Source organism: Xiphophorus maculatus, chromosome 12 (genome assembly GCF_002775205.1).
Source record: "Xiphophorus maculatus strain JP 163 A chromosome 12, X_maculatus-5.0-male, whole genome shotgun sequence".
Taxonomy (NCBI): Eukaryota; Metazoa; Chordata; class Actinopteri; order Cyprinodontiformes; family Poeciliidae; genus Xiphophorus; species Xiphophorus maculatus.
Genome location: NC_036454.1, coordinates 19,285,432 through 19,313,319, shown reverse-complemented (window position 1 = coordinate 19,313,319; position 27,888 = coordinate 19,285,432). Strand labels below are relative to the sequence as shown.

Sequence of the window (27,888 nt, the reverse complement as noted above, 5' to 3'; positions counted from 1 at the left end):
CTCAGCTAAATTTAGGACTTTGATAGGGCCATTCTAATATACAAATATGCTTTGAATTAAATACACATTTTTAAACAATTCAACAATCTTGTCATTCTTTCATAAAAGTCAGTTATAGAGCCCAAGCCTGAATATTTACCTACTTCAGTTGTTTCTTTGCAGCTCCTTCAGATTTACCGCAGGCTTTTTTTGGTGTTTTTCTGATCAATGATCTCCCTCGTTTAAAAAACTGGCTAATCTACCTTGTGATGGTCTGTTATATAAAATCCAATAATATACGCTGTGGTTTGTTGTTATGCAGTGACAAAAGTGAAAATTCTGTAAGTATAGTGTATAATACTTTACTACAATCATTAGAACAGAGACCAGTTCTGATGTGAGGTTTTTATTTTGAAAATACGGGCCGGAAATAATGCAGCACTCCTGGTAGCTACGTCATCTTATTGCCTGCCCCTGCATCTTCCTCCCAAACCTAAAACACCGAAAGGCGCTGCATTCTCCCGGCTTACATTAAGTCTGTAGTCTTGTGTTTGTTATTTTTAAGTGATGTAGAATGGCGTCAGGCTTTGGGAAGATAGTCGTCGGTACTTACGTGGAGATTAAGCGGAGTGATGGTAAGTTGTCACCCTGTCCGCTCTCTTTTTTTCCTTCTTCTTCTTCTTGTCGGACTTAGTTGTTTGGGGATCTTTGTTGCTGTGGGTCTGTTGAATATAGCAACCGTTGTTCCCCAGCCTCGGCCGCAGAGCCTAACGTTTGCTTTAGCATTAGCCACATCCAGACGGAAACATAAGCCGCCAGGACGGGTTGGGCGGCGAGTTTCAGCTCGGCCTTGGCATTTGAATGGAGTAGGCTTATCTTTGTTTGCAAACGTCTGGATCAGTTTAGGACATTTTTGCCGCACCTGTAAAATTTTATCGTTTGATATCAATAGAAGTAAAAAAAAATCATGAAATATCTGTAAATTACGTGTATTTTTTGAGCCATAATAATGTATTTTGACAAATATTTATATTTAGGCAAGCTAGGCTAGCTAACTTATTACCGTTGCTGAGAGCGGCGTTAGCTAGTTGTTAGCCTAACGGCTAACTGGGCTGTTTCCCGGCTTCACCAGTTACTGGAGTCAAACTTAAACTCTTATTTTATAAAATCATCTCCCATTTTGGGGTGTCGTATTTGTGTAACGTTTTCTCTTTAGGTCGAAAATGATCCTGTAAGCGTGCGAACTCGTTGTTATTGGAAACATTATTGATCAAAAGTAAAACATGGCATTCCCTAAACGTTGCCATGCCATGTTCAGCACTGACGAGACAATAGACAGGCGTATTCTCAGGACACACCTGCTGCTAACATCTAGATCAAAAGTGACGACAGTGCCTTTATAAAAAGCTGCATTGAGTAAGATGTTTCTTTTAAATAAGGAGATCCCAGTCTTGCCATAACACCAAGCTGAAATCAAACAAAAACTTGATGCAGCCAGTGAACGGAACACCCTGGGCAAACTTTGTTTTCACAATTGAAGTCTTTATTTCCCCATTCATCTAAGACATTTTCTCTTTTCTGATAGGATTTGAAGAGAAGGGTTAGTTTATTTGGCTGTTTTCTGCTAGTAGCTGTTGTGTCCAGAGCAGGGATTGCCCTCTCTCTGAGGGTTTGTGGCAGGGTTGGTCCAGACTAGAGCCAGATTCAGGCTATTAGCCACCACCCCATCTGTTCCTGTTTCTGCCAGGACTCTCGCTTATCCACCCCTACTTTATTTTCCATCTCATGATGATTCCTCATATAAGATTGAAAAAAAACAAAACACATTTGAAGTAACTATTTGTTAGTTTATTAGTTGTTTTATATATACATTTTTAAACAAATGTTAAAGTACATTACATGATCTTATCAAGTATTGGCCATTATTTTATTATTATTTAAATTTTCAGTCTGTAAACACATCAGCAAACAGGTTCCACTTTTAAGCACTTTTTTCAATTTGATGAAAATCAAATAAAGGAAGACGTGCAGCAATTGTAGATGGCATATTTTGATAATATCACTTTGTATACAAATTAATCTTAGTGAACTCTGAACTCAACGTTCACCTGAATACTTTTTGTCTCGCTGGCTACACGTGGATGTGATCTTTCAGTTTTCTTTCTTCCCATCGCTGTCGACTGGAATGGATACTGCAGGTACTTCAGTGCTAACTGGTAGCGCTGGGCTCATCAAGTCTGTCTGGCTGGCACTGATTCCCAGCAACAGTTCTGTGTCCTGGCAGATATATCGTTGTTTCCAGGCCAGCTTCATAGTGGAACATCGACTAGGCTGTGTGATTTTATTTTTATAAAATAACAACTTTGTTCATCGTTGCCAAACTTTAAAAATCTATGTCACACTGCTAGAGCTCAGATGCTTCCCAGAAGCGGTACAGAATACAAATAAGCACTATTTGTATTCAGTACAAATGGAATACAATCATTTTCTCTTAAGATGAATAGAAATGACACTAATGCAAAATAAAAATGACTCTGCAACTCATATCAAACAAACTACCTTATGTGACACCAAAAGAGATGTAAAAACCAGTTTTTGAATGGGTAGATTTAGATACAAATGAGGGACAAGTTACAGCAGAATAACAAAACCAATTAACCAGCACCATTATTTTCAGTTTTCTTAGTCACAGAAAATACATGTAAAGGGTTTGATTATATTCAAGCTCTGGGTCTTTAGCTTAAATAGAAACAGGTTGAAGATTTTAAAATTTATCATGTGCTGCTTCCTAGCAGTGTGTCCGGACCATGCAGGTGTACAGTGTCGCTCAAAGAGCATATGCTGCGCGCTTGATTCTCTTCCCATGGTGACCAGATGAATAATAAAGCAGCGCCGATATACAATCAGGTCACAAAGGTGGAAAATGATGTCACTGGTTATAGATCAAATACTTTATATATCTACTTTTCAAACTAATTCTGCATGTATTCACTACATTGTTGTGGTTATATTGCCTTCCTCATAATAATTGTGTTAGAATTTCTTTAGTCTCTTAATTCTTTTTTTATTAACAATACACAATAACAAAAGGAATGCCCTTAAACACACACATGCATAAATATAACAATATTTGGAGTTGTAGATGCACTAAAAACAATGATACGCGAAGAACAAAACAAGCAAAGAACAAAACAAGCAACGTTGTTTTGTTCTTCCATTCTAAGGAGAAAGAAGAAATTATTCTGTTTAGGGCTGTTGTAAATGAATATTTTAGTAATCGAGTAATCTATCGATTATTCTTACGATTAATCGAGTAATTAAATTAAAAATATTTATAAAATAAAATAGTAAATCTGGCATCACACCAGTGTTACTATCGGATATCAATATCAGACCAATTTTTCATATTTAAGCATCCCTAACAGTTACTTTTTTGTAGTTTAGAAAACTAACCTGTAACAATAATAGCTCACTTTCTAAGTTAACCTGAAGAAAAGTAATGCAAAGATCTGAAATTATATTCAATTTAATAATAAAGAAGCAGGCTCACAAATACCCTTATAAAAAAATGTCTATGATCCAGCCTTTAGTTTATGTAGTCATCTTCAGTGAGTTTAATAGATTAATTTACACCTTGCCCCATACCATTCAAACTTTGGGTTTGAGAATACGGGAAATGTGACCTGGAGTGGCGGGTTTGGGGTGGGAGTGGGGACGCTTGCCCTCCAAACTCCCACTGCCTGGGTGGGGGGCAGGAGAACGAACGTAAGATGGGGGTGAAAGGGAGGAAATAGACCAGGGGACAGACGAACCTAAGTCCGGGGACCGGCAGACCAGGGGACGAAAGTAAGAACGAGGGGGGAGCAATACAGGATATTTACGGCACCTTTGTTCGTCACATTCAGAAACTCATCTACCAGCCATGTACCGCCACGATGCTTTCCGCCACCCGTTTGTTGAGACCGGGATGATATGAAATTTATTGTGCGGTTCGTCCGTAAAGCTACACTTACACTGTAACCATCAGCTACTCAGCCGCCCGCCGTCTTTAGTCCATCGGCTCACCTGTATCTATACTCCTGCAGCGCTCTTCTCGCCGTTCGCTTTCAACCAGCAAAAGGCTGCCGTACTCCAGGCATGGCGCCAGTCATTTTAACCCTCTATGGCATGGCGTTGCCCTCAAGCAACAAACCACATAGCTGTACCTCACATTGCTCCTTTATTTTATTTTTTGGGGGGCATGATTTTTGACATATTTTTGTCCAAAAAATAGTTCTTTTATGAATATAGTTTTTGTTTGATTTGTATTTCATTTCTCATAATCAGTGTAGACAATCTTGGTGTTCTAGACCAATGTTACCCTGAGGCAACAAACCCAAATCTGGTTCCAGGAGGTGTCAGAGTCCGATTTTATGATTGACATGTAATTAGGGACCACCAAGCTCCCAAAGAATGCAGGAAAATATTTCTTCCCCACAAAAATAAAAAGTCATGCCATAGAGGGTTAAGGATGCTTATTGGTCCCCTAAAAACGATGAAAATCCGGCCATTATCGTCAGTCAATAAAATCCCCACGGGCCGAACTTGAAAATTGGACGTTATACCGCTAACACTTAGCTTTCGTCAAGAACTCAGGCGGAAGTGAGAGCTCCGTGCAACGCAAATAATGTTCCGGCCGGAACACGGTGCGCTAAATAACAAAACATGAAATTAACGAAGCTTCGAGGCAGGTGAATTTTCCTCGAGGAATTGCAATAATCGAGGTACTCAAATCATTCGAGGAATCGTTTCAGCCCTAATTCTGTTCTTGTTCTCGATTTACTGGTCTATCTTTTCTCCTGCCCTCATCTATAGTTATAGAACCGATATGTTAAAAAGGGACTAAAATTATCCAATAACAATGTAAATGGTGACATTATGCATCCCTAGTGATGGGTTCACTGGATGCTTTGAAGACAAAATGTTTCTCAGTCACTACAGATTTGAGAGTAAAAAAGACAAAAAACATCTTGAAACATTTCTGCTAACAGGTTAGACCAGGGGTGGGCAACTCCAGGCCTCCAGGGCCGGTCTCCTGCAACTTTTAGATGTATCTCTACTTCAACACACCTGAGTCAAATAATTAGGTCATTAGCAGGACTCTGGAGAACTTGATTGCACTTAGGAGGTGATTCAGCTGTTGGATTCAAGTGTGTTGGAACAAGGAGACATTTGCAGGACACCGGCCCTTGAGGACCAGGATTGCCCACCACTGGGTTGGACAGACCTCTTGAGTGCATCGTTTGCCCGTTCTCTGTTCCATTTTTGGCTGAGTTAAGTTTTCTTCTAAATGTTTATGACAATCACCAGGCTTGGGGTTTGCTTTATATATACATTGTGTCTTAAACATGTAGAACTCTTATTATAAATGAAGAGAATTGACCCCATCTTTGTTTAACAAAGAGATGAAGTCCTGTCAGAGTAAAGGCAGCACTTCTTGATGTCTGTTCAAGCAAGTGCTGAGTTTGGAGGAGACACATTGATTTGTGGGAAGTTTATGTAAATAAACTTCTTATCTATCTAATCCAAAGGGTATCATCATATATTGGTTAAAGTATTTTAGATTTTGATGCATGAATTTTTCAGTAAATATTATGACAGAACACTCACCATCATTGGTAATAAAATGCATCGATATTATAGTTGTATGGTTTGATTTACAGAAGAAAATAAATAAAATCATGTCTAAAAACAGCTTTGGAGAAAACACCAGGCAACAAGTATTTATTTTATATTGTAAAATGGAAAAGCTGAGTAAGTCAAATCTTTTTTTATTTTTTCAGCTTTTGCCAAACTCTTATCCATTTTCAGGCATCGCAGTGGCTAATTGTTGAAAAACACTTCAAAGTATTAAACATTTAGGTCAGCTAAACTGCTTCCTCTTCCAGGTGACCTTGGCAAAAGGAAATATGAAAAATCTGAGTATTTGAATCTGAATATTTAAGTCAATGTCAACTTAATTTATAAAACACTTAATATAGAAAAAGTGCTATTCAGTGATGATTGAACACAACCAAGAGCAAAAAACCCAACCAAATTACTACTTTATGTAACAATAAAAAAGAAAAACTGAGGGAGAAATCCGAGCATTAAACAAATACATTTATTATACAACGGGTGATGAATATAAAAAGATACAGAAAATGAAATGCTGATTCTTTAAAAGTTTGACCTCGGTGTTATAGAGTCAACTAATTGTTAAAGATCCTGCTGATAATATGGGCCAGACAATTAGGAACCTTTAAAACAGCAATAAAATCCTAATCAATCCTGTAGCAGACAGGAAGCGGGTGGAGCGAGTCCAACATGGGGTTTATATGTTCTTACTTCCTGTAAGTTGCCTCATTAAAAAATGACTAATCAATGTTTCTATTCAGAGAATTACAGGAGTCTAAGTATGTGATAAAGGTACGAGCAAAAACCACTGGCAGGACTTTTCAGACTGCTGAACTTGATATATTTTTTTTTTGTTGTGCTTATTATTTGTTACACTTATTAAAAGTTTACATTACTCAAGATTATATTTGAAGCAGGTCTGTTGGTCCTCACTACCACACACTTTGTTTTTACAGTATCCAAAGTTTTAGGAAAGTGTGTTTTTCAAGGAATGTGTCCAGGCAGAGAAAGTGTCCAGGTAGACACTACCTTAAAGTGTCTACCTTAAGGTAGAACCTCCTGTTAAGGTTACTCACATCTTCCCCGGTTTGTTTCATTCATATGTTAAAAATGCAGGAATTGTATTTAGAAAGCAGATTTCTAGTCTCCATAAACCGAAACGGGGGATTACAAGGAGATCAATTTATATATACATATATTTTTTTTTAAATTATTTTTATTTTTTACTGTTTTAAGGGGAAAAAACGAGGGCACGTTAAATCAGTCGAATCTACAAGAGTTAGGAACACTGAAAACATCTTTGCTTGGTAGCTTCTGAGCTTTATCTGAATAATAAATACTGGAACACGGTGTTTCCTGGGGCTGAGAGGGGGAGCTTACAGCATGCTGTCAAATCCACAGAGGCGAGGAGCAAAGCGGCTCTTTACAGCTGTTCCTGTTCCACTGCAGACAGGGGGGCGGAGAGAAGCCTGTGGCCCGGCAGCAGCTGGGCTCTGCTCCGTTATCTGTGGCTCTAATTGTTGTTAATCAGACATTCATAAGCTGAAAGAACTGAAATTAGCCCCAGCTTGTTTTCCTGCTCTCACATGACAGCGACCCGCGCCTAAAACGCATTCCGCTGTCTGTCTTTTATTAGGTTAAGAATAATTATTAAACTTGTCTCAGGATGAAATTTGTTTCACTTCACACTGTCGTTATTTTCACCGGCCGTAACTTTGACTTTCCTGGTAATAAAATTCGCAGAAGCATATCTGTCCAGAGGTAATTAAACTTAGTGTAGAGTTATAATGATACTTGACACCAAAGGAAATAAAGGTAAATGCTTTACCTTTAACCCAACTTAAACCTTAAGCCAGACTTTGTCTTATGATTCTTATTTTCTTTCCCATTTTTCCAGGACGTATACATCAGGCAATGGTGACGTCTATGAATGAGGACAATGAGAGCGTCACGGTGGAATGGATAGAAAATGGGGACACAAAAGGGAAGGAGGTAAAAGTACCACTTTACCAGCCATTTATTGCCTTTCAGAGTCGGGTCCCCAGCAGCAGCATGTTGCTGTTGTTACTTTCCATTGCGATGAATATTGCATCCTGAGGCATTCCAGTGCTGCCAGGATTATGCAACTTTCTTGCATGTCCTGAGATCCCACCAGACGTCACCTTCTACATGTAAACCTGCAAATCCTGTTTTTATTTTTAAATTACAGATCAATCATTTTTAACTGGAGGGCTGTTCTCTGTTCGTCAAGTACCTGTGATGTTTATCGCAGTGAAAACATTTCTAGTGCTTTGAAAAATGTGTTCATTTAAGTGTAATTTCACAACTAACGTTTTTATTGTGCTTGTCTTTTGTTTTTCCTCTTTATTTCTCTCTTTTTCATAATCATTTAACTCTTAAAAAGAGTTAAATTATATCAATCCATGCAAATAAAGTAGTTGAGTATGTTAGTATTCATGTGTGTGTTCTGTGAAGAGAAGGGTTTATGTCTGTGGAAATGTGTCCAAACACATCAGATGTTTTATTTTTCTAGTGACACGACTCACACAATCACACTGAGGTCCATTTCTTACATTTGGCTTAGTTTTAATTTTAGTTCTATTTTTGTGTTTTTATGTGTATTGTATTAAAGTAATGTTTTATTGTAAACTGTCAAAAAAATAAAATAATTGGCATGCGCTCGTCTAGGTTAAATATGTACTGGGTTTTTTTTTTTTTTTGGTACTATAGATCGACTTGGAGAGTATTTTTGCACTTAATCCAGACGTAGCACCAGATGAGGAGATTGCCCCCAGCCCAGAGACTCCTCCCCCTCCCACACCCACATCTGTGAAAGTCAGCAAAATTGCAAAGGTAAATATTGTAACACCAACTCCAAATAACAAACAAAAAGACAACTTTAGTACAAAATATTCTTATTTCCTGTTAAAATACTCTTTTTGCAGCTTTGTGGTCACTGTTGCAGGGCCTAACAACACTTGTTTGTGTATAACCAAGTGTCATTTGGATAATTATGTGTAGTCTTGTTTTGGATCATTTTGGAAATACTCCTTTATGTTACAATGCTAAATGAATCAGATTGATGTTTCTTTGAAATCAGAATTAATACAGAAGATCCATCCAGAGCTGAATTAGATGCAAGTTCTTTACTGACTTTAACATTTAAGAGATAAGATAAGATAAGATTAATCTTTATTGTCATTGTCACAAGGACAACGAAATGCTGAAAATGCTGTCAGTCATTTGTACCAGGAGCAGAGATGCTGTATTCTAAACCAATCTGACTCTTGGAGGTCAAAAACATATTTCCATTATAAAAGCAGAGGATTATTTCCCAGTATCTAATTTATTTATTTTATTTTTTACAGAACCGGCGGACGATAGCACCTACTAAAAATGAAACTCCTTCCAAGGACAACAGAGGTTTGCTTCAGACCGTCACACTTCATATATACAGTATATAACTAGTGGAAATACTTTACAGCATCTCAAACTGTGTTTTAAGGAGTCACAATAAAGTTTTAACATGTTGTATATATGTATAACTCGTAGCTCAAAATGTTGTCAATTTCAGACCATTTGAAAGTGTAGATGTAGCTTTTTTTTTTTGTTTTAGTCACAGAATAAGTTTTGGATTGAATCAAGTGATTGGAATAACAATTTTTTTTTACACAAGGAATGTAAATGCATAGATGTATAGATTTATTTTGTGGCTTTTTGCTCTTAGCAATTCCGACTCGGACCAGACCTCTACAGCCTCAGCAGCCGGATCCGGCTCCACCTCCTCCAGTCCAGCAGCCCACTCAGCTTCAGACGCAGCAGCAGCAACAGAACGGTAAACGGACAAAGCAAAACGGTTTTCAATCCAGCATAGCTAAGCTTTTCTTTTGTTTTCTCTCATTTTGCCAAAAGCACTCAATCACTTCTGCAAATGAAATGTGTTGTATCCATTTATATTTTTTATTTAATCAAAAACGTTAGACGTTTTCTGGTTATTTGACAAAGCTTAATTTTTCATATTTTATCGATCACATTTATCACAGAATCCTCACTGATGTCCAGAAAGGAGCTTGGACAGTTGTGTATGTATCGCCTGCTTGTCACCCCGGCCCTCAGTGCTTCATGGTGATTCTGTTAGTTTTCCCACTAGAACCTGAGCGCCCTAAACGAGTTACGCTGTGGTGCGGCGATGAAGCAGCACCACCCAATCCGTGCCTCAGTTAAGCTTTCTGGGTATTAGGGAGCAAAACGAGGACATCAGTGCTGCTGTTTGGCTGCGCTGATTTCTGCTGAGTCAGCCACACACACACACGCATATGCATGCATGGAGAAGATGCTTCAAAAACACAACATTTTACCAATTATTTTCGGTCTAGTTTCTAGTGCAAATATCTTAGTATAGTACAAGTAACTTTTCGTCAAGGTTGTTTTAGGTCAATAATTCCTTAATATTGATGAGAAAGTACTGGTCATGTGTGACATAATCTGCCTGTGAAACATGACAATTCTGTCATGGAACTTAAAATAAGCTCCTATATTTTGCTAAAAAGATACTTGGAAGTTACTTTTGTCTTATTTCCAGTGTACTAAGATATTTGCAGTAGAAACTAGACCAAAAAGCTTTAAGATTTAGTGTTTTTGCTAAATCTTAAAGCACTGAAACGTGCTCACTGTTTGGACTCAGAGGAAGACTGGACTCCCCTCCTTCGTTTTGCTTCTTTACCCATCAGCCTCTTTTCTATTGGTCTGAATAACTGGGCGATGCGTGGTGCTGCACTCCTCTCCGACTTTATGTCCTGGTTCTGACCCAGCTCATCATCTTCTCACAGATTAAAGCGGATTATTAATCCTCCTGCTCTGATAGTCTAGGTTTGGTGGGACTGGAGCCAGCAGGGGGCCAGCGCAGTATCACTGGGTTTTGTCAGGCTTTGCAGTGGGATGCTTGAGCCAACCGGATAATCACAAACAGTTTCTTCTTTTTTTTTTTTTTTTGTCAAATCTGAAGTGTTTTTTACTCACATTTCTCTAACATGTATCCTGTAGTTGTTACTAATCTTTTCTGATTGAGTTGAAGCAACACTAATCAGCGGGTGTGATGGGCGTTTTGGGTAACACTCAGGTTGGTCTCTGGTTTATTGAGATAATCGTATTTAGCAGAAGTAATAAAGGAATGGAATAAAAATGAGACATTCTTGTTTCCAGTTCTTTTGTGCCTGATAGAACAGATTAAAGGCAGACATAACAAGAGAAGGCTTTGGGCTCTCTAAAGGCCTTTTGTTGGCTATGAAGAGAAAGCAGCTAGTGTTTAATGGTGGAAACACAGTGTGCCAGCCACTGCACTACCACTCTTCAGCTTTGTTGTGTAGGGTGTTCCCTTTAGGTTTGGGAATACCACCAGTGTGAAACATGTGGTGAAATAAACAAGGCACTGATGCGTCGTTTTAAAACCGGAGGTGTTGCTGTTTCTTCTTTCCCAATGGCAGCGAGAAGGAAGTCGAACTGCGTGAAGGAGGTGGAGAAACTGCAGGAGAAGAGAGAAAGACGCCGGCTTCAGCAGCAGGAGCTCAGAGAGAAACGAGCTCAGGTGCAGCAGCGTTCAATCATTGTTTCCTGCAGACAAAAAGGACATTTCATGTATAAAGCTTTTTTTTTTTTTAAATTCCTGATCTCCATGTTGTTTTCCAGGAGGTGGATACCACCATCCCCAACTATGAGATCATGTACATGATCCGAGATTTCCGGGCCAGCCTGGATTACCGGCCCCTAACCACTGCTGATGTGGTGAGCAGAAGCCAGAGCTGCTGCTTTTTTGTTTGAAAGTTGCAGGTTGTTGATAACTCATTTAAAATCTTTATCTGTTCCTCTTTGTAGATTGAAGAGCACAGAATATGTGTTTGTGTGAGGAAACGTCCACTCAACAAGAAAGGTAAGGACATATTTTAGAGCCAACCAGTCCATTTCTTCCACATTACCATTGCAAACTTCAGTGAACTTTATTGGAGTTTGATCAAATAAAATCTGCAGACAGGACAACTACTAGCTGTCCACTCATAAAATCTTTATGGAAAAGTGGGAAGAAGAAGTTGCTGTGGTCAGATGAGACCGAAGTGCAACTTTTTCCCTTCCTGAATCCAAATTAAATCCATAGACTAGGCAGCCGTGTTGGGATGTTCTCATTTTTAATATATATATTTTTTTGTGTGTGAAAACCATTATCATCTTATCAATTATTCCCTATTTTGTGTTAATTCCAACAAAACACCCGTAGAAGTGAGAATCTCTGATGGATGTTGATACTTCTGCAAGGCGCCGTTCATGTTGCTGCTTTCTGCTGGCTTCCAGAGCTGACCATGAAGGATCTAGACGTGATCACCATCCCCAGTAAGGACGTGGTGATGGTTCATGAACCCAAGCAGAAAGTGGACCTCACCCGCTACTTGGAGAACCAGACGTTCCGCTTTGACTACGCCTTTGACGACAGCACCAGCAATGAGATGGTGTACAGGTTTGTGAAGAAGTGTGACGTCCAGCTTTTCGTGTGGTTGTGTGTGTCCTAAAAGCGGCTCGTCTTCACTGATGTACACCACGACGTCTCGTCCTGAAGGTTTACTGCCAGACCTTTAGTGGAGACCATTTTTGAGCGCGGCATGGCCACCTGCTTTGCTTATGGTCAGACAGGCAGCGGTAAAACACACGTGAGTTTGAAACAGCGAGCGCTTGTTCGAAAATGAAACGTTTAGAAGGACTTGGATGGGATATTTAAGTGAGCTTTGTAAAAATGTTTATCGTGTTTTAGACTATGGGAGGAGACTTCTCTGGGAAGAACCAAGACTGCTCTAAAGGAATTTACGCATTAGCAGGTAAACATGAGGCATCTTTAAGCACTCGTTTTAATCTTTTAATCAAATGAATGGAACAAACTTGGATTGTTTTGACAAAGAACGGATTTAAATGTCGCGTTTCCTTTTGCGCAGCCCGAGATGTCTTCCAAATGCTGAAGAAAGCCAACTACAAGAAGTTGGATCTACAAGTTTATGCAACCTTTTTTGAAATCTACAGTGGAAAAGTAAGAGCTGTTTAACGGTTTGCTGGACCGTCCGCTGTCCTGCACCGCCCAAAGCTGACTGTTGCGTTTGTATCTCCAGGTGTTCGACCTCCTGAATCGTAAAGCTAAGTTGAGGGTGCTGGAGGACGGGAAGCAACAGGTGCAGGTGGTGGGGCTCCAGGAGAAGGAAGTCAAGTGCACAGAAGACGTCCTAAAACTTATTGAAGTGGGAAACAGCTGCAGGTAGAGCTGGGCTGGGTTGTCAGAGGTGGAGGCTGATGCATTATGGTCTGTTAAAGGCTCCTGCAGTAAATGCATACATACTCGGTTTACAACCACAAACATTAATGCGTTTTTATTGGAGTTTAGTTTAAAGAGCAACATAATCATAATTATGAAGTGGAAGAAATGTTTTAAGTTGTTTTTTTCAAGTAAAAATCTGAAAGTGTGGAGTCAATACATATTCACACCACTTTACATTGATACTTTCAGACGTTAACTGACTAGGAGTTGTAGGAGACGAAGAGTTAGAGCAGGGTCATGTGATAAAATGACACCCAAAGCTTTGTATCCACAGCTCTGTTTAACCCAACATCTGAAAATGGGAAGAAAAAAAAAAAACATCGGGACATGGCTTTACACGTGAAAGATTAATCAGCGAAGCAGCCAATAGAAACTCTGGTCATTGGAGAATCAGTTGGCAGGACGACTATAAGCTGTAAACTCTTCAAATCTGGATTTTATGGAAGAGAAGGCAAGAAGGCGGCCAGCACTGAAACGGCCATAAACCTGTAGATACTATTGTGAAACATGGCAGTGGCAGCATGATGCTGCAGTGAAAAAGACACAGCAAAACACTTTTTAGAGTCTTTGACAATTTAGCAAACTATGCTTTATTTTCTAACTTACAGTTATGCACCACTATACTGGTCTATCCCAATAAAACACATTGAGCTTCTTGGTTGTAACAAACCTGACCTGAAACTTGAAGGGGCAACATTTCCTTGATCCTTTCTCGGTTTGTTTCCTAGCAGCCAATCTGATGATTATCCCTAAACTTTTCTTCCCGTTTCCTCCTAGAACATCTGGGCAGACGTCGGCCAACGCTCACTCATCGCGGAGCCACGCCGTATTCCAGATCATCCTTCGAAGGAAGGGGAAGATGCACGGGAAGTTCTCGCTCATCGACCTCGCAGGGAACGAGAGAGGCGCCGACACATCGAGTGCCGACCGGCAGACTCGTCTGGAGGGAGCCGAGATAAACAAAAGCCTGCTGGCCCTCAAGGTCCGTGGCCTGTGCGACCGTGATGCAGTCATGCGTGAAATATGTTGAAAGGCTCATGCAGTTTGTTTTGTTTCCCCGAACGGTATTCTTCTCGCCACATTTCTTCTCATCGTTTTCGTTTTGTTTCAGGAGTGCATCCGAGCTCTTGGCCGTAACAAACCGCACACTCCTTTCAGAGCCAGTAAGCTCACCCAGGTCCTCAGAGACTCCTTCATCGGGGAGAACTCTCGCACATGCATGGTCAGCTCATCACCTGCAGAGGAAGTCTGTGTCCATGTTGGCCGTTCTCTATAATCCCCGTTAATCTAAATGTACCGTATTGCCGCAGATTGCAACAATCTCTCCTGGAATGACGTCCTGTGAAAACACGCTCAACACACTGCGCTACGCCAACAGGTGGGGGGATTTTAGCCTGATTAGCACTTCTACCCTCTTTACATAGTCCAGACTGCCGGTGTGTTTTCTATGGTCGGTTTGATCTCTCTCTTATTCCTCTTCTTTCCTGCTTTCTCTCCTTCCTTCCTTTCCGCCTCCCTCGCTCTGCTCCTTCGGGCGCCGCCACTCAGAGTGAAGGAGTTTGGGATTAGTCCGTCAGACATCCCCTTCTCCCAGGGCGGCCAGGGGAGTCGCCCTGACCACTCGCCCACCAATACCTTTGAGTTCGATGACTTTGCTGCGACCTCTCCCAGCAGGTCAAATACCGCACGCTCCTCCTCCCAATAAAATCACAACTCCTCATCTGTCGCTTCATCAGCCCATCACTTTTTTTTCCCCCCCCTTCCGTTGCGTTTGCACTTTCACTATTATTTCCAACCAGTGATTTCTGAACGTCATCACATTCATCTGGTCTTTTGGTTTTTGTTCAGTGTTGTCAGTAGTTGTGACATCTGCATGGCTTGCTGAAAGCTGTGAAGTCAGAATGAAAACGTGGGTCAAAGCTTCACCGTTAGCCGTTGGTAATGCAGCCAGGATGAGCTTTTTGTTTGAGCCAGCTCTCAGCAGATAATCCCACTCTCAGTCCTGATTAATTAACTGGGTACTTATCGGTCAGGGACATGGCAGTAGTCCCTCATTACCTCCATGACTCCTCGTTGGACTCTTATTAGCTTTAAAACTCTTGTTATGAAGACTGAGACTTTACAGTATATATATATATATATATATATATATATATATATAATTACATGGCTTTGCTGCTGTAATAACCTTGTAATAATAAGCAAATAATAAATGCTTTCAACCCATAATTATCTCCATAAACTACATGAAACAGAAGCTGACCTCAGAGCAGAACTGGACCTGATGAGTTGTCTGTTTTTGCTCCAGGGTGAAGGAGCTCACAGTTGACCCCAACCAGGTGATGGAGGGAGGAAGACCCAACATCCACGCCGTCAACCAGCTGGACATTTTGGACGAGGAGTGGCTGAGCATCTCTCCGCAGAGAGACGACCTCAAACTGCTCTGTGAGCAGAATGTAAGTCCTGCAGGGAAGATCAGAGCGGCAGCAAAGACGATGCGAATTCTCTAGGTTTCACTTATGAAACAAACTCGACGTGTTCAGCTTCTAGACGGCCTGAGAAGTTGCACGAACATTTCTGAAAATGGAATTTCCTAAATTATTTGTTGTCGCACCAAAAGGTCCTACAGCACCTAAACTGTCATGTTTGTTCCATGTTGCCAGGTTACAACCACAAACTCCAGTCTAATTTGGTTTGTTTTAGGTGACAAACCAACACAAAGTCGTATACATTTGTGAAAGGGAATTAGATTAGTTTTTGTTTGAAATGAGAGATGAAGGTTTTTAGGTTGAACTGCAAGGTTAAGTTCTGAAATTTCACAGAGAACTGCTCGATATAACCGTAAACCTAAAAAGTAGCTAACAGGTCGGGGAGTTAGAAGTTTTAGCAAGCTGAGGTTTTCAGATTGAGCTTTGTTGAATTTAAACTGTCATCCAAAAAGGATCAAGTGGCCTTCAACCTAAACTCGACTGGCTGACACAGTAACCATGGGAAAACTGCACATCAGCCTGAACGCAGTGACACATGGTGGTGGCAGCATCATTCTGTGGTACAATGGAGTGGTTTAGATCAAAACAGACACATTATGCCAAATTAAAATCTCTGGCAACAAATTGACAGTTACAATCCGAGCTGTTGCTGGTGGATAATCCTCATCCGGTATGACTGAGCATGGGCAAATATTGAGACACAACAACCGGCCTCCATTTAAAGCTCCGTCTTATGAAATCCTAAAAAGATACATTGTAGATCATTGTTGTAATCTGGCAAAATGGGGATAAGTTTAAGGGGAGTCGGTATTATTTGTGATGACTAATTTTAATGTTTTCATATGTAATTGTTAATGATGCTTTAATGTCCCAGGAGGAAGAGGTTTCTCCGCAGCTCTTCACGTTCCATGAAGCCGTTTCCCAGTTGGTTGAGATGGAGGAGCAGGTTCTGGAGGACCACAGAGCGGTCTTCCAGGTGAAAACAAGAACAAACAATCTGATTCAGCTGATCATGTTTTGATTCCTCACTTAAAAACGCTCCTGAGACTGAGCCGTGTGTCTCTGCCTGGGGTCAGGAATCCATCCGGTGGCTGGAGGACGAGAAGGTGCTGCTGGAGATGACCGAGGAGGTGGACTACGACGTGGAGTCTTACGCCACACAGCTGGAGCAGATCCTCGACCAGAAAATAGATATCCTCACCGAGCTCAGAGGTGTGACTGCAGCATGAACACTGAAGGGGGGAAAAAAAGAAAAAAGCTGACTCAAGTTGTCTTTTTTTTTTTTTTCTCCTCTGAAAACAGACAAAGTGAAGTCATTCCGCTCTACACTCCAGGAGGAAGAGCAAGCCAGTAAGCAGATCAACCCCAAGAGACCACGAGCTCTGTAGAGGCAGAGGATGCTTAGGTGGCGCGTTCAGAACTAGCACCACTAGATGTTTGGCACAACTCTGGCTGTCTCCAGCAGCTGCGAAAACAAATAAAAGGACTATTTAACACAGCAACAGGCTCAACAAACTGTATTTGTCTCCTAACAGGACTGACTGCTCTTACTCGGTTTAGATATTTCAGGAAGGGAATCGTTTTTCCTTCCGTTTTAGATGTTTGTCTTTTTTCATGAAGAATGTTTAGTTTCCTTCTGTGTACTTAAATTATTTTTTTTTTCTTTTATACTTCTTTATACTTTAAGCTAAATTCTTTTGACTGGATATATGAAGAGATTCTAATCGAACTCTGAAGTTTTAACACAAAACCAGCGTTTCTGGTTCTGGCTGACATGTCTGCATGCTGCGCTCTATGCTCGCTTATCTATCCTCTGCTTAACAGTCCTTGGTTCGCATTGTGACGTCGTATGTTATTGTAAGTGATCTCTTCTGTTTAACTCTTTGAGTTTTTAGCGGTTGAGGAGAAACCTTGAAGCTCTCGTTTGTCTTCGTTTCCTCCGAGGTTTATAACTGTAGCTTGCATCGCTCGGTCTGTGCCATGTTGTTCTAATACGTGGCGACGACTGCCTCTGACATTTTCCACCCGTTTACCTGTGTTTACAAAAAGGAACTAAGAAGAACTGTTAATAAATGTATAGTGAAGACCACTGACCTACCACTGGTTCGTGTTTCTCAGAGTTTGCACTGGATGTAATGCTGGATGGGGAAAAAAAAAAAAAGAGAAAATCCTGTTTCATTTGAATGACTTTTCTGTGATATGTTCTCCAAATAAACTGAGCAACTTCCATTTTATTAAAAAGGACCCTCTGGCCGTGGTCTCTGCTGCACAACATCCTATTTGGTCTTGGTACATTTTTATTATATTTTTTGCCAAAGCTGCATGAGAAAATGAAACACATTTTATGGCAAATTATAATAAAAACATTTTTGCATCTAAACTCATTCGGGTGCCTGATTTCCAACTCTTTTCAATGGAATTAATACTTTTACATGTCAACTTTTATTCGGAAATGGAACTAGTGAGTCGAAACTCGAAGGCATTCTAGTCATGACTCTTTCGCCCCCTACTGTCCATTTTACGTATTCGCTGCCAAATATTTGCGAATACCATCTACATATGGGATCTTATCAGTTTTCTAGTTTAGGCAACTAATTACTAGGTGTGAATGTGGCTCAGTCAGAGAGAGATCTTTCAATTGGAAAGTTGTAGGTTTGATTCGAGTTCCCCCTCAATGGTACCCCTGAGCAAGGCACTTATAACCCAGCGTTGCTTACCAATCTGCATATGAATGTGTAGGTTTGACTGGGTGAAAGTAGCTGTAGTTTGAAGCGTTTTAAAACCTGCTCTGTGGAAATATCTGCCGCAAACTCGCATTGAACTTTTTATGCTTTAAAATGGTCAAAATATCTACTTAAAATCTCCAGAAATGTGTCTACAAAAGTATTTTTGGATGTTTTTGTTTTTGAATGATTGGAATGTTTACGGGATAAAACCGTTTTGAACCTCAATTCTAATTTTGGTATTTTAACATAAAAACAATTATATTTTCTATATTGTACTTTCACTTTTCTATATTTATCCAGATAATCGACAGAACCTGTGTGTTTGATCCTTGTCTTCTTTAAAATAATACAACTCTTTGCATGTAATATTTTCTGGGGGAATAAAAAACCCTTAGTTTGTTTTAAAAAAATGATGGGTCCAGATTTTATTTTGAAAACTTCACACTGAGGAAAATGAGGAAGGTGATGCTTATGGTTTCCATAACCCTCTACGAATGGAAATCAGTCAAAACACACACACACACACTTCCTTCAAAATAACAAAAAGGAACCTATGCATCTTTATACATGATTTTAATGGTGCTCAATATGAGCTGTTTGACTACATTATGTTTTTATCCAAACATTCACAATCCTATGGCAAATTCAGTCCTCATCTGCCAAGAGGTTGGATGAGTCTAACTATTTCCATCTCCATTTATAGTTCTGTCTCAGCTCTTCATGAAAAGTGGATTCCTGCAGAGTTGAACGCGTGCAGCAGCCTGAGGATAAAAGAAAAAAAAACAAACAACAGAATTTAAAGATGAATCTTGGACCATGTACTTAAAAAGAAAATTCCAGTGCAGATTTGGATCATGCAGCTTACACCATGAAGTCATCGATATCCATGGACCTGGCCCTCTTCTCGTTGAAATCCGCCTCCTGCAGAACGCTCTCGATCTTCTTGCTGATGCTGAAGTCAGCTGGGACTTCCTGTTAAGATGGAGGAAAGAATTTTGAACCGGATAAATGAATGAAGCCAGATCTTCACTCTTTCTTTTTTTTTACTCACCATGTTGTGTAATGAGCAGTGGATTCTGTAGTTCTTCTCTAGCAGCTGTTCCACTGCGGTAGATCTGGTAAATGAAAACGCCTGTTAGATCCTCCACTTCGGCCGAGCAGCTCAAGTTTTCTGCTTAAAGCACGTTGTCACTTACTTAAAAGCTGCACTGAGGGTTTTGTTCTTCCGTACGAAGGCGATTCTCACCAGACCGTCCCACTCCTGTTACATTAAGAAGAAATGGCTGCATTTATGACCATTTTTTTTTCTTAAGAACCAACCAGAGGCAGTAGGAGCTCACCTGGAAATTAACAGGAGGAGGAGGATTTTTCGGCTCAATCCTGACGACACTCGACTCAACTTTCGGCGGCGGACGGAAGTTATTTTTCCCCACCTGGGAGGATCGACAGATTCTTCCAACATTGCATACATTGAATAATTGAAAAGTGTCGCCGGTGATCTGAAGAGTTTCCTAGCTGACCTTCATGAGGTGATCCACACGCGCCAGCAGCTGTGTGTTGATGGACAGCCTGCAGTACAGCTTGTCTCCAGGTTGTGCAACCAGTCGCATCGCAAACTCTCTCTGGAACATCAGAACAGCACATCTGCAAAAAACAACACGAAGAGCTACCTTAACACTCGGCGTGGACTAGACAGCTGCATCTCAGCGAGTTTCCAGTCATCCTGACCTGAAGAACGGTCGGTGAAGCAGCAGCTTGAAGACGAATGGTGAAGAAATCTGCACAAGCGAGTAAGAAAAGTTACACTGAGATAAGAATAAGAAAATCTGGATCTTAAGCAGGAAATAAAGCATTTACCTGATAAGGCAAGTTAGCGACACAAACATCGAAGAAAGGGAGATCTGTTTTTAAGACGTCGCCGACTAATATCTGAAGTTTGTTCTGCAAAGGCCTGTCAAAGGAAACAAAGCTTCACTTTTGTCTCCTAATGGTCATGAATCTGACGACTTCTACTCTACACAGAGTAGACTTCAGCACAGACTGCCGTCCTCACTCACGTGCACTGCACTCTTTTCTGGAGTTCAGCCACCAGTCTGCAGTCCAACTCACAGGCCACCACCTGCACAAGGAGGAAATCAGAGTAGGAATTTTATGGGCATGACATCATAAACAGAATCACAACATAAAACCTTTTGCACCTCGGTCAAATTTGTTGAGTGCATAACTAATAGTTCCACCATTAACAGTTTCACACCTGAGCTCTCCTTAAAGGCTTAAAAACCTTCTGCAGTGGGTCAATGTCTTTGCAGTTGTGAAATACATTGGATAATGAACTGCTTTTTCCCCACTCCATTCTGCTTTAAACTTCTCCACGACTTTCTATCTGACCCGTCTGCGGTATTCCTCTGTCTTCTTGATGTCGTTTGTTCACTAATACTCTCCAACAAACCTCAGAGGCCTTCACAGAACAGCTGGAGTTATGCCGAGGTTATATATAGATTTTAAAGATGAATATACTGACAGTCTGGAATCGCTATCGACAGCAAAAGCTTTACAGAACAAAACACCCACCCCACAGTTTTAGTTGTGTATACGGCACATAAACGTGCACTGCTGTATTTGATATCTGATTCATTTTACACATTCCTAGTCCGAACGGAGTGGGAAAAAACTCTCGAGATGCTCACCTTCTTTGCTTTTTCCAGCAGTTTCACTGTCATGTTACCCGTACCGGGTCCAACCTCCAGAACCACGTCCGTTGGCCTGAGAGCAGCCTGAAAAATAAGTTACATTATAAATCACCTCCAATCAATTAGAAAAGAAGCATGTGTATGAAGACAGTTGAGTAGATCCATTTGCTTTAGGTTCAAACATTGGGATAGGGACACAGTGCTACTAAATTTAGTCGCTGTCAAAATCAGAATAATCTCATGGTTGAATAATGTACAGGCATGTATGTCTAAAAAATAATTCAAATATTGTGAAAATTTTCAAAGGTTTCCTGGCAAATGGTTACATTGACTGGACTTCAGAAAACACAGTGGACAAACACCAGGAGATGACATGGCACCCTGAACCATCACCGACCACAGAAACATCACACTGGATTTCAACCAACATTATGTCCCTTTCAACTCTTCTTTTATTTTCATCTAAACATAAGATTTTGGACGACTGAACAATTGTCCAGTTCTATTTCTTTTTAGCCCAAGTAAGACACTAGTAGCCGATTCGTTGTGCTTAGTGGCTCTTGATACGCCCACTCCAGCCTTAGCGGACCTCTTGTGAAGATCCCCTAAACTCTTGAATGGATTCTTTGAAGCTTCTTTAGGTCAGTCGTTTTTGACAAGGTGAAGTCAGACAAAGGGGGGCATCAAGGAAATCATAAACTGACTTTCAATATGTCCTAATATACCCAAATTCACACAAGTACGCTTTTATAAGTCAGTTTTTAATATCCTTTGTCAGCCTAAGTTTTGACTTCAATATTCAGATTTAGACAGACTTGTGGCTTCAGTTCATTTTGCTCAGCAGCTAAAACACCCAACAGTAGAAGTGTGTGGTTTCCTTCCACCAGGCTGCTGTGACACTCATACCTTCTCAATTATCCCGTTGACGATCAACGGATTCTTCAAGATGTGCTGACCAATGCCAGTGTTGAACATAATCCCTGCAACAGACATCAAATATTTATTTCAATGTGGGCTCATTAAGGACTCATCTGTCACACCAGGGTGTTTACACGATTACTGACTCAAACTGTCAGAGGTCCCAGTCAGTTTTAAGGTGACTGATAGATGGATATAAGGATGCACAGACTGACAGGTGAATGAAGGGAAGGACAAGCTGCCCATTGGATGGATGATGTGTGAATAGAGAGATTTATAGATGGACAGAAAGACTATTACACATACAAAGAGACAGAAAAATAAACGGAGCCAAGGATGTACAGGTTAAATGAAGTATAATAGATGGACACGCTTAGAGAGTGCAGGACAAAATAAAAGACGCTCAAACATCCATGTGAACCTGGTTTGAGCAATTTAACTTCAGTACCTCAGACATTGAGAAATCTGAGCTTTAAAACTGTCAAATGACAAATTTCAGCTCCGTGATCAGATGTGACTGAGTGTCCTCACAACATGACTGAACCCCTAAACGAAGAACTCGGCATCCAAACATTAGGTAACATTTCAGTTCATTTGGGCATTCATTATGATCATGTAAATATCACAATTAAAGTTCTGGAAAGGAACCACCATGCCATATGTTGGTGTCCTTCAATAAATGGACACAAATCTGCCCGTACTGACATAACCCCTCTGCTGGGTCAACAGCTGACAGACCACTGTTTGCTAACATGCACAAGCTAATAAGCTACTGCTCGGACAAACCCACCTTGGCTTTTAACATCTTGGTGCTGCCTGCTCTTCTTTTCCGCTTTAACCTTTGGCATTTCCTTCTTTAATTCTATTCAAAGAGCTTTAAAAATGTTTCCTATGTGTTTTTTTAATCCAAATGTCTAAATACCGAGTGAATTTAAACAACACTCAGGCCACACGTGTCTTCCTTTCTTCTTCTTCTTCTTCTATGACAGAATAGCTAAAAGTCCCGAAGCTCCTTGCTGCCCTCTAGTGGGAGCTAGTGTACACTGTTTAAAAAACAAGGAAACCAAACGGGGTTTGACACATTTTTATTAAATAACACAATACTAAAAACATACAATTGAGATAAATTAACGTTTGCTCTAGTCAGAGATAGGAAAGTCCTCCAACGTCATTACAATTTCACGAAGGTTTGGCTCATCCAGCCAGTTAACTTTACACGCCAACAGGATGCCCTGAGGAAAGAAACAGATTTATAAATTAAATGTTAATTTTACTAATGAGCTGTTCGGTGATTTTTGTGTGTGTGTAACTTACCCTGAGGACATTCTGTGCCATTATGATCATCTTCTTATAAGTCTCCACGTTCACTTGGCCTTTCTCCAGCAACGCTTTGTACTTTTCTGAGTCTGGCTGCTCTTTGTTGGACAATAACTCCTGCGTCTCTTTCATTTTTTCATGTGTGAGTCGTTTAATCTCTACACACACACACACACACACACACACACACACACACACACACACACACACACAAATACAAATGTAATTTAAAGTAAGCTGTCAGCAACATAAACAAAACCTGCCAGAGAACTTTTGATAAAATTGTAAGTCATTGGTAATTATGCAAAACTTCAAATGAACCTCTTACACGGGTACAATGCTGCAAATAATTGAACCTGTGAAAAACCACAGTTTGTAAAGACGGCTGACCAAATGGACAAACATAGGAATAAGCAAATGATTGAATAAACAAATTAATAAATGATGAATGAATGAATGAATGAATGAATGGATGGATGGGTGAATGCCACAACATACCCAGTCTCTCCTTCTGTATTTCTGTAATTTCATCTTGCAGATTTCTGGTCTCCTATTGAAAAGCATGAAAAACTGAGATATGAAATTCATTTTTTCAGGAAGTCTTTGCCACCAAACTGCTATGAAATAAGCCAGAACTTACCATCTGGAGCCGTTTTATCTGCGAACACAGAGCCATGCAGCGAGCACTCACAGCCTTCAGGTCTCTAAGAAAAGCAGATGTACGTTACAAACAAAAACATCTGGGGAAACAAAAATTAAACAGTGGAGATTTTGTGAAGTTATGAAGGTACTTGCGTTGCATCTGGATCCGTCTGCTTCATTTTTTCTACTATAGCGTTCCACATCTGGATTCTGAGGAACAAAACGAAAACAAGTCATCTTCAGAGGTTTGCTACAATTTAAAGCTGGACGCTGGAAGATTAGCCTCACCTGTGCAGAGCCAGGGTGCTGTTGAAATGAACCGTCTTCACATGTTCAAGCTCCGAGACGCAGTCTGGCCTGGAATGTTGGCAGTTTTTAGTTTCCTCCTAATGTTGCATCTGATTTAAATTCTAGACTCAAACAAAAGAGGCTTTTTTAAAAAATACTCACAGCTCTCTTTCTGCCTGAGAAGTGCTGCAGGGCCGCTTGCTTTTTCCTACGATGGTAAGTTTCAAATCAGCTCTTTGTGAACTTGACAACATAGCAATTCAATAAAACAGAAAAATGTCTCGTCGTATACCTGCGTTGAGCTGCACAGTCATCTCAAAACACTGGTTCGCCATCTGCTGCTTGATTCTGAAATTATTAGAACAGATCAGCAAGGATTGAATTGAGTAAAATGTTGAAATGTTCGGTAAGAAGAGGATACAAACCTCAGCATGTCTGCTGGTGAGGTGTCTTCTTGTGCTGGGTAATCCTCAGCAGCCGGACCCTCATTCTGCCCCACAGTCTCCACCGTCTGATCTAAACTGGTGTTGTCCATGTGCGGGACGTCAAACCAGCACCAATCCCAAAGACTGATAAAAAAAAAAATCACCTGGATTTAAATCAGAGGATAGATTTTAAATGCATTTCTAGTAGAATCGGCTAGTAAACTATAAACCAGGTTGTGATTTTGAGTAGGATAATGATCTTAATGTTAAGCACAGATTTAATGATCTTAAATCTGTCAATGCAGAAACAAACCTCAGCCATGACCAACTCAGTCTGTACACTGTAAAACATTTCAGCCGCATTTAGTTGTGTCTACTACTTTCCACTCTTTAAGTCACATAAATTTAGCGAGTTTTAGATTTTGAACCTAAATGTGTGAGTTTGAGAAAGATAAACTTGTAAGAGTAAGTCGTGTTCACTTTTTATTAATTTTGTCAAGAGTTGAATAAACTAGAGTTTTTAGGTTGGCACTTAAAAAAAAATTGAAAGAACAAGAAAAGGAGTGGGAACTATTTACCAGGGTGCTTAGCGGCACGTTTTTATATCCTGTGTTGCACCGTGAGATTGAACTACGTCGCATTGATATGATTCTTGTGTGAATTAAGGTATATTTTAATGCAATTGAGTTTGCAAAGCTTGAGGATAATGTCCTGTTCCTGTTTATTTGCAAAGAACTAATAAAAATCTTTAAAATACGTCCTGTTCACACTAAATGTTTTACAGCGTACAGAAAGCTAATCTACAAAATCTATTTTACATACAATTTACCACTGGTTAAAAAGTAGGGTTGGAGCTACGTATGTTACTAATATCCTTTAAATAAAACAGACTAGTACATCATGAAATGTTTGCATGTAAAAATCCTCGAGAAATGTTCTGTTAGACATAAAAATGGGGAAATATGCCCCGATATCTGAATATGACACCATCATTACTACGATCAACTATTGTTATTTTATCTCATATCTCACCTTAACTTTACAAGTATCCCGAGTTGACGTTAAAACAGCGTGCAAATCTCACTCCGGCTTCACAATATGCCAAGCTATTATATTACAACTTAGGAATTGATAAGGTTTTGCTGAAGTTATTTTAAGAATTTAATTACATAAAGTTAAAAAACGCTTTAAGGGAGTGCTTGCTAGCTATAAATAGTTTATCTTAGTTACTAACACAGCTCTTGTCCGTCATAAATTCGCAGTTAAGATGTCGCGGATTCTGTTTGCATGATGTCCCCTTCAAGGTCCGTCGGACATATGAACAATTCAACACTTTTAACTATATCCTCAAACAATTTCTGCCCCGAGTTTTTATTCGGTGTTTATGATTGTAACATCATTCGTTTTATTTGCAATAATGCAAAAAAATTTTCGGAGGTCTCCTTTTTCATATTTGTTACTTAATTCTAAAATTCCCGTGCTCATTTAAAGCAGCTTGCTGTTTGAATCCCGCCAGGAAGTGAGTGTTGTTTTGTTTTGTTTCTGATAGGTCTCGAGCAAATCCTAGAGCGCCCTCTCCAGGCTATCTAAGACAGAGTACAGATTTCCTCATCTCCACACTCAAAACACTTCATCACACCTAAGCTGGCATAATCCATACAATAACCCTCTTTGTGTTTAACACGGAAAGAGACATCTAACACCTGAGTTTAGAATCCAAGCACATAAACACTTGAACGTGGTTAAGTTTGGAATCCCTGCAACCCAAACTGACAGTCCTGAACCCACGTCATATGAGAAGCTAATGCAATATTTCCGTGGCCCACTTTGTCTCCAACTGCCAACAGCACCTGCTCCGCAGAGGCATTCAGCTGTGGCATCACTCTCATTCTGTGTCCCTGCAGAGAAAAACACAACCAGTCACAAACAAACACTATTATTTAAGCCAAACCACCAAAAATACCAATCTCTAACAATTTAAACGTCAAAAGGAACATAAATAAGAGAAAGAAAATACCCTGGGAGATAAAAAGCAGATTTATCACTCAGTTCACTCACCCCACACTCCAACACCAACCCAACCCCCCCACCCCCCGCATGAAGTGCAATAGAAAGGTAAAGCCTACATTTAAAGGCTTTTAAAAGAAAGCCTTTAAATGTAGACCACACTGTTTAGATTTAAAAAATGAAAATGGAGGATCATTTGTCCCTCCACTTCACACTAATACATCTCTTTGTATTAGTCTATCACATAAAACATCACTAAAATACATAGAGGTTCGAAACTGGAACATGACAAAATGTAAAAGATGAAGAAGAGAAAATGCAAAACATAAAACAATGTCAGAATTAAAGGCTGGAGAGATAAGAACACATGTTGTAAAATTAACCCAAATCTAGGGTTAATGATTCAATCTTTTTGACATAGAAACATTTTCATATAGTTCAAAGAAATGATGTTAACACCACTACATAAAATAGCTGCAGCAGTTGGTAGCACTGTTGCCTTGCAGCAAGAAGGTTCTGGGTTCGCTTCCTGGCCTGGGGTCTTTCTACATGGAGTTTGCATGTTCTCCCTGTGCATGCGTGGGTTCTGTCCTGTCCGTCTCTGTGTTGCCCTGCAATGGACTGGCGACCTGTCCAGGGTGACCCCGCCTCTCGCCAGTTGACAACTGGAGATAGGCACCAGTGCCCCTCCCAACCCCAATGGGATAAAGGTGTAAGAAAGTGGATGGATACATAAAATATACATGGAGTTTGCATGTATTTTTAGTACATAAAATGCTACAGATACTAATATTACTTGATTAGATTAGTAATCAAGTCTAAGGGGCAATTCTTGTTAACAAGAATGCAGAAAAAGAGAAAGCTTAACAAATAACAAACAGTTTTATTAATAAAAATTATTTTAAATTAATTTTTTTTAAATTTTATTTCTTTGGAGAGTAACCGAAGTACTTTCTCTTAATGTTTTATGACTCACAGTGTTGTTCCCACCCCAGTTAGGGAATATGATCTGCAAATCCAATCCAGGACGTCAGCGCGTCTACGTGCACTGGATACGTCGAGAATCCATTGTTGCGTTCAAATGCTTCCTATAGAAGCCGTCTTTAATTTTAAGACGTATACTGTCACGCAGATTCTTTGACTATAGCAACATAAATAGAACAGATGTATTGTTTTTTTATAGGGAATCGATAGAAAACTACTAACTTCTGGCTTGGTATTGTATATGAACGACCTTTTTTTTTAAAAGTCAGTCGTTCATTCCGGAGAGCACTTTAATGCAGCATCATTCTGTGCAAATAATGAGGAATAACTCGGGACTCGCTGTCAGTTTGGAGACGATGCTGGCCTTTCAGTTTGGCAAACCCATTCATCCCACTCATGCATGTCCTCGGCGTGGTGTTT

At 40.0% G+C, this 27,888-nt stretch overlaps 3 protein-coding genes across 9 annotated transcripts; 1 reads left to right on the top strand and 2 right to left on the bottom strand.

Moving 5' to 3' along the window:
* The first annotated feature begins 426 nt into the window (after positions 1 to 426).
* kif2a (kinesin family member 2A) lies at positions 427 to 17,557 on the top strand. 4 transcript variants are annotated; one of them, XM_014470604.2, is made up of 22 exons: positions 427 to 614; positions 7,532 to 7,626; positions 8,365 to 8,487; positions 9,003 to 9,057; positions 9,362 to 9,469; positions 9,678 to 9,716; positions 11,118 to 11,218; positions 11,320 to 11,415; positions 11,506 to 11,560; positions 11,977 to 12,139; positions 12,239 to 12,329; positions 12,431 to 12,494; positions 12,609 to 12,700; positions 12,780 to 12,922; positions 13,760 to 13,964; positions 14,094 to 14,204; positions 14,293 to 14,360; positions 14,531 to 14,656; positions 15,291 to 15,438; positions 16,346 to 16,447; positions 16,548 to 16,683; positions 16,774 to 17,557. In XM_014470604.2, exons 1-22 carry the CDS (start codon positions 554 to 556, stop codon positions 16,857 to 16,859), a joined length of 2,268 nt encoding a protein of 755 aa, XP_014326090.1. In that variant the 5' UTR covers positions 427 to 553; the 3' UTR covers positions 16,860 to 17,557. The 4 variants fall into 4 exon arrangements, with proteins under 4 accessions (XP_014326090.1, XP_005804043.1, XP_023199780.1 ...); XM_005803986.3 differs by lacking the exon at positions 9,678 to 9,716 and having other exon boundaries at positions 428 to 614; XM_023344012.1 differs by lacking the exon at positions 14,531 to 14,656 and having other exon boundaries at positions 428 to 614.
* A 1,194-nt stretch (positions 17,558 to 18,751) lies between these two features.
* On the bottom strand, positions 18,752 to 22,781 carry dimt1 (DIM1 dimethyladenosine transferase 1 homolog). Its single transcript, XM_005803990.3, has 12 exons — positions 22,596 to 22,781; positions 21,794 to 21,867; positions 20,885 to 20,971; positions 20,255 to 20,316; positions 20,055 to 20,148; positions 19,926 to 19,975; positions 19,718 to 19,841; positions 19,538 to 19,630; positions 19,394 to 19,458; positions 19,249 to 19,312; positions 19,063 to 19,169; positions 18,752 to 18,958 (listed from the first exon to the last, which is right to left on the bottom strand). Exons 1-12 carry the CDS (start codon positions 22,651 to 22,653, stop codon positions 18,916 to 18,918), a joined length of 921 nt encoding a protein of 306 aa, XP_005804047.1. The 5' UTR covers positions 22,654 to 22,781; the 3' UTR covers positions 18,752 to 18,915.
* Positions 22,782 to 22,874: 93 nt separating this feature from the next.
* On the bottom strand, positions 22,875 to 27,766 carry cenph (centromere protein H). Of its 4 annotated transcripts, none has more exons than XM_023344174.1 (11): positions 27,691 to 27,766; positions 26,328 to 26,375; positions 24,478 to 24,621; positions 24,345 to 24,400; positions 24,215 to 24,260; positions 24,053 to 24,121; positions 23,918 to 23,974; positions 23,763 to 23,826; positions 23,621 to 23,672; positions 23,120 to 23,280; positions 22,875 to 23,037 (listed from the first exon to the last, which is right to left on the bottom strand). In XM_023344174.1, exons 2-11 carry the CDS (start codon positions 26,342 to 26,344, stop codon positions 22,945 to 22,947), a joined length of 759 nt encoding a protein of 252 aa, XP_023199942.1. In that variant the 5' UTR covers positions 26,345 to 26,375; positions 27,691 to 27,766; the 3' UTR covers positions 22,875 to 22,944. The 4 variants fall into 4 exon arrangements, with proteins under 4 accessions (XP_023199942.1, XP_023199941.1, XP_023199943.1 ...); XM_023344173.1 differs by lacking the exon at positions 27,691 to 27,766 and adding an exon at positions 27,461 to 27,541; XM_023344175.1 differs by lacking the exons at positions 26,328 to 26,375; positions 27,691 to 27,766 and adding an exon at positions 25,510 to 26,315 and having other exon boundaries at positions 24,478 to 24,641.
* Between the last annotated feature and the right edge of the window lie 122 nt (positions 27,767 to 27,888).

Bases quoted from the DNA above. Each gene is read 5' to 3' on its own strand.
- kif2a (XM_014470604.2), top strand. From the start codon at position 554: ATGGCGTCAGGCTTTGGGAAGATAGTCGTCGGTACTTACGTGGAGATT. The intron at 9,058-9,361 runs GTTTGCTTCAGA...TTTTGCTCTTAG, and splicing joins TCCTTCCAAGGACAACAGAG to CAATTCCGACTCGGACCAGA. The intron at 12,923-13,759 runs GTAGAGCTGGGC...GTTTCCTCCTAG, and splicing joins GAAGTGGGAAACAGCTGCAG to AACATCTGGGCAGACGTCGG.
- cenph (XM_023344174.1), bottom strand. The intron at 24,401-24,477 runs GTTTGTATCCTC...TAATAATTTCAG, and splicing joins TCACCAGCAGACATGCTGAG to AATCAAGCAGCAGATGGCGA. The intron at 23,827-23,917 runs GCAAGTACCTTC...TGCTTTTCTTAG, and splicing joins CAGACGGATCCAGATGCAAC to AGACCTGAAGGCTGTGAGTG.
- dimt1 (XM_005803990.3), bottom strand. From the start codon at position 22,653: ATGCCAAAGGTTAAAGCGGAAAAGAAGAGCAGGCAGCACCAAGATGTT. The intron at 21,868-22,595 runs GTGGGTTTGTCC...TGTCTGTTGCAG, and splicing joins CCAAGATGTTAAAAGCCAAG to GGATTATGTTCAACACTGGC. The intron at 20,972-21,793 runs GTATGAGTGTCA...CTTATTTTTCAG, and splicing joins TCAACGGGATAATTGAGAAG to GCTGCTCTCAGGCCAACGGA.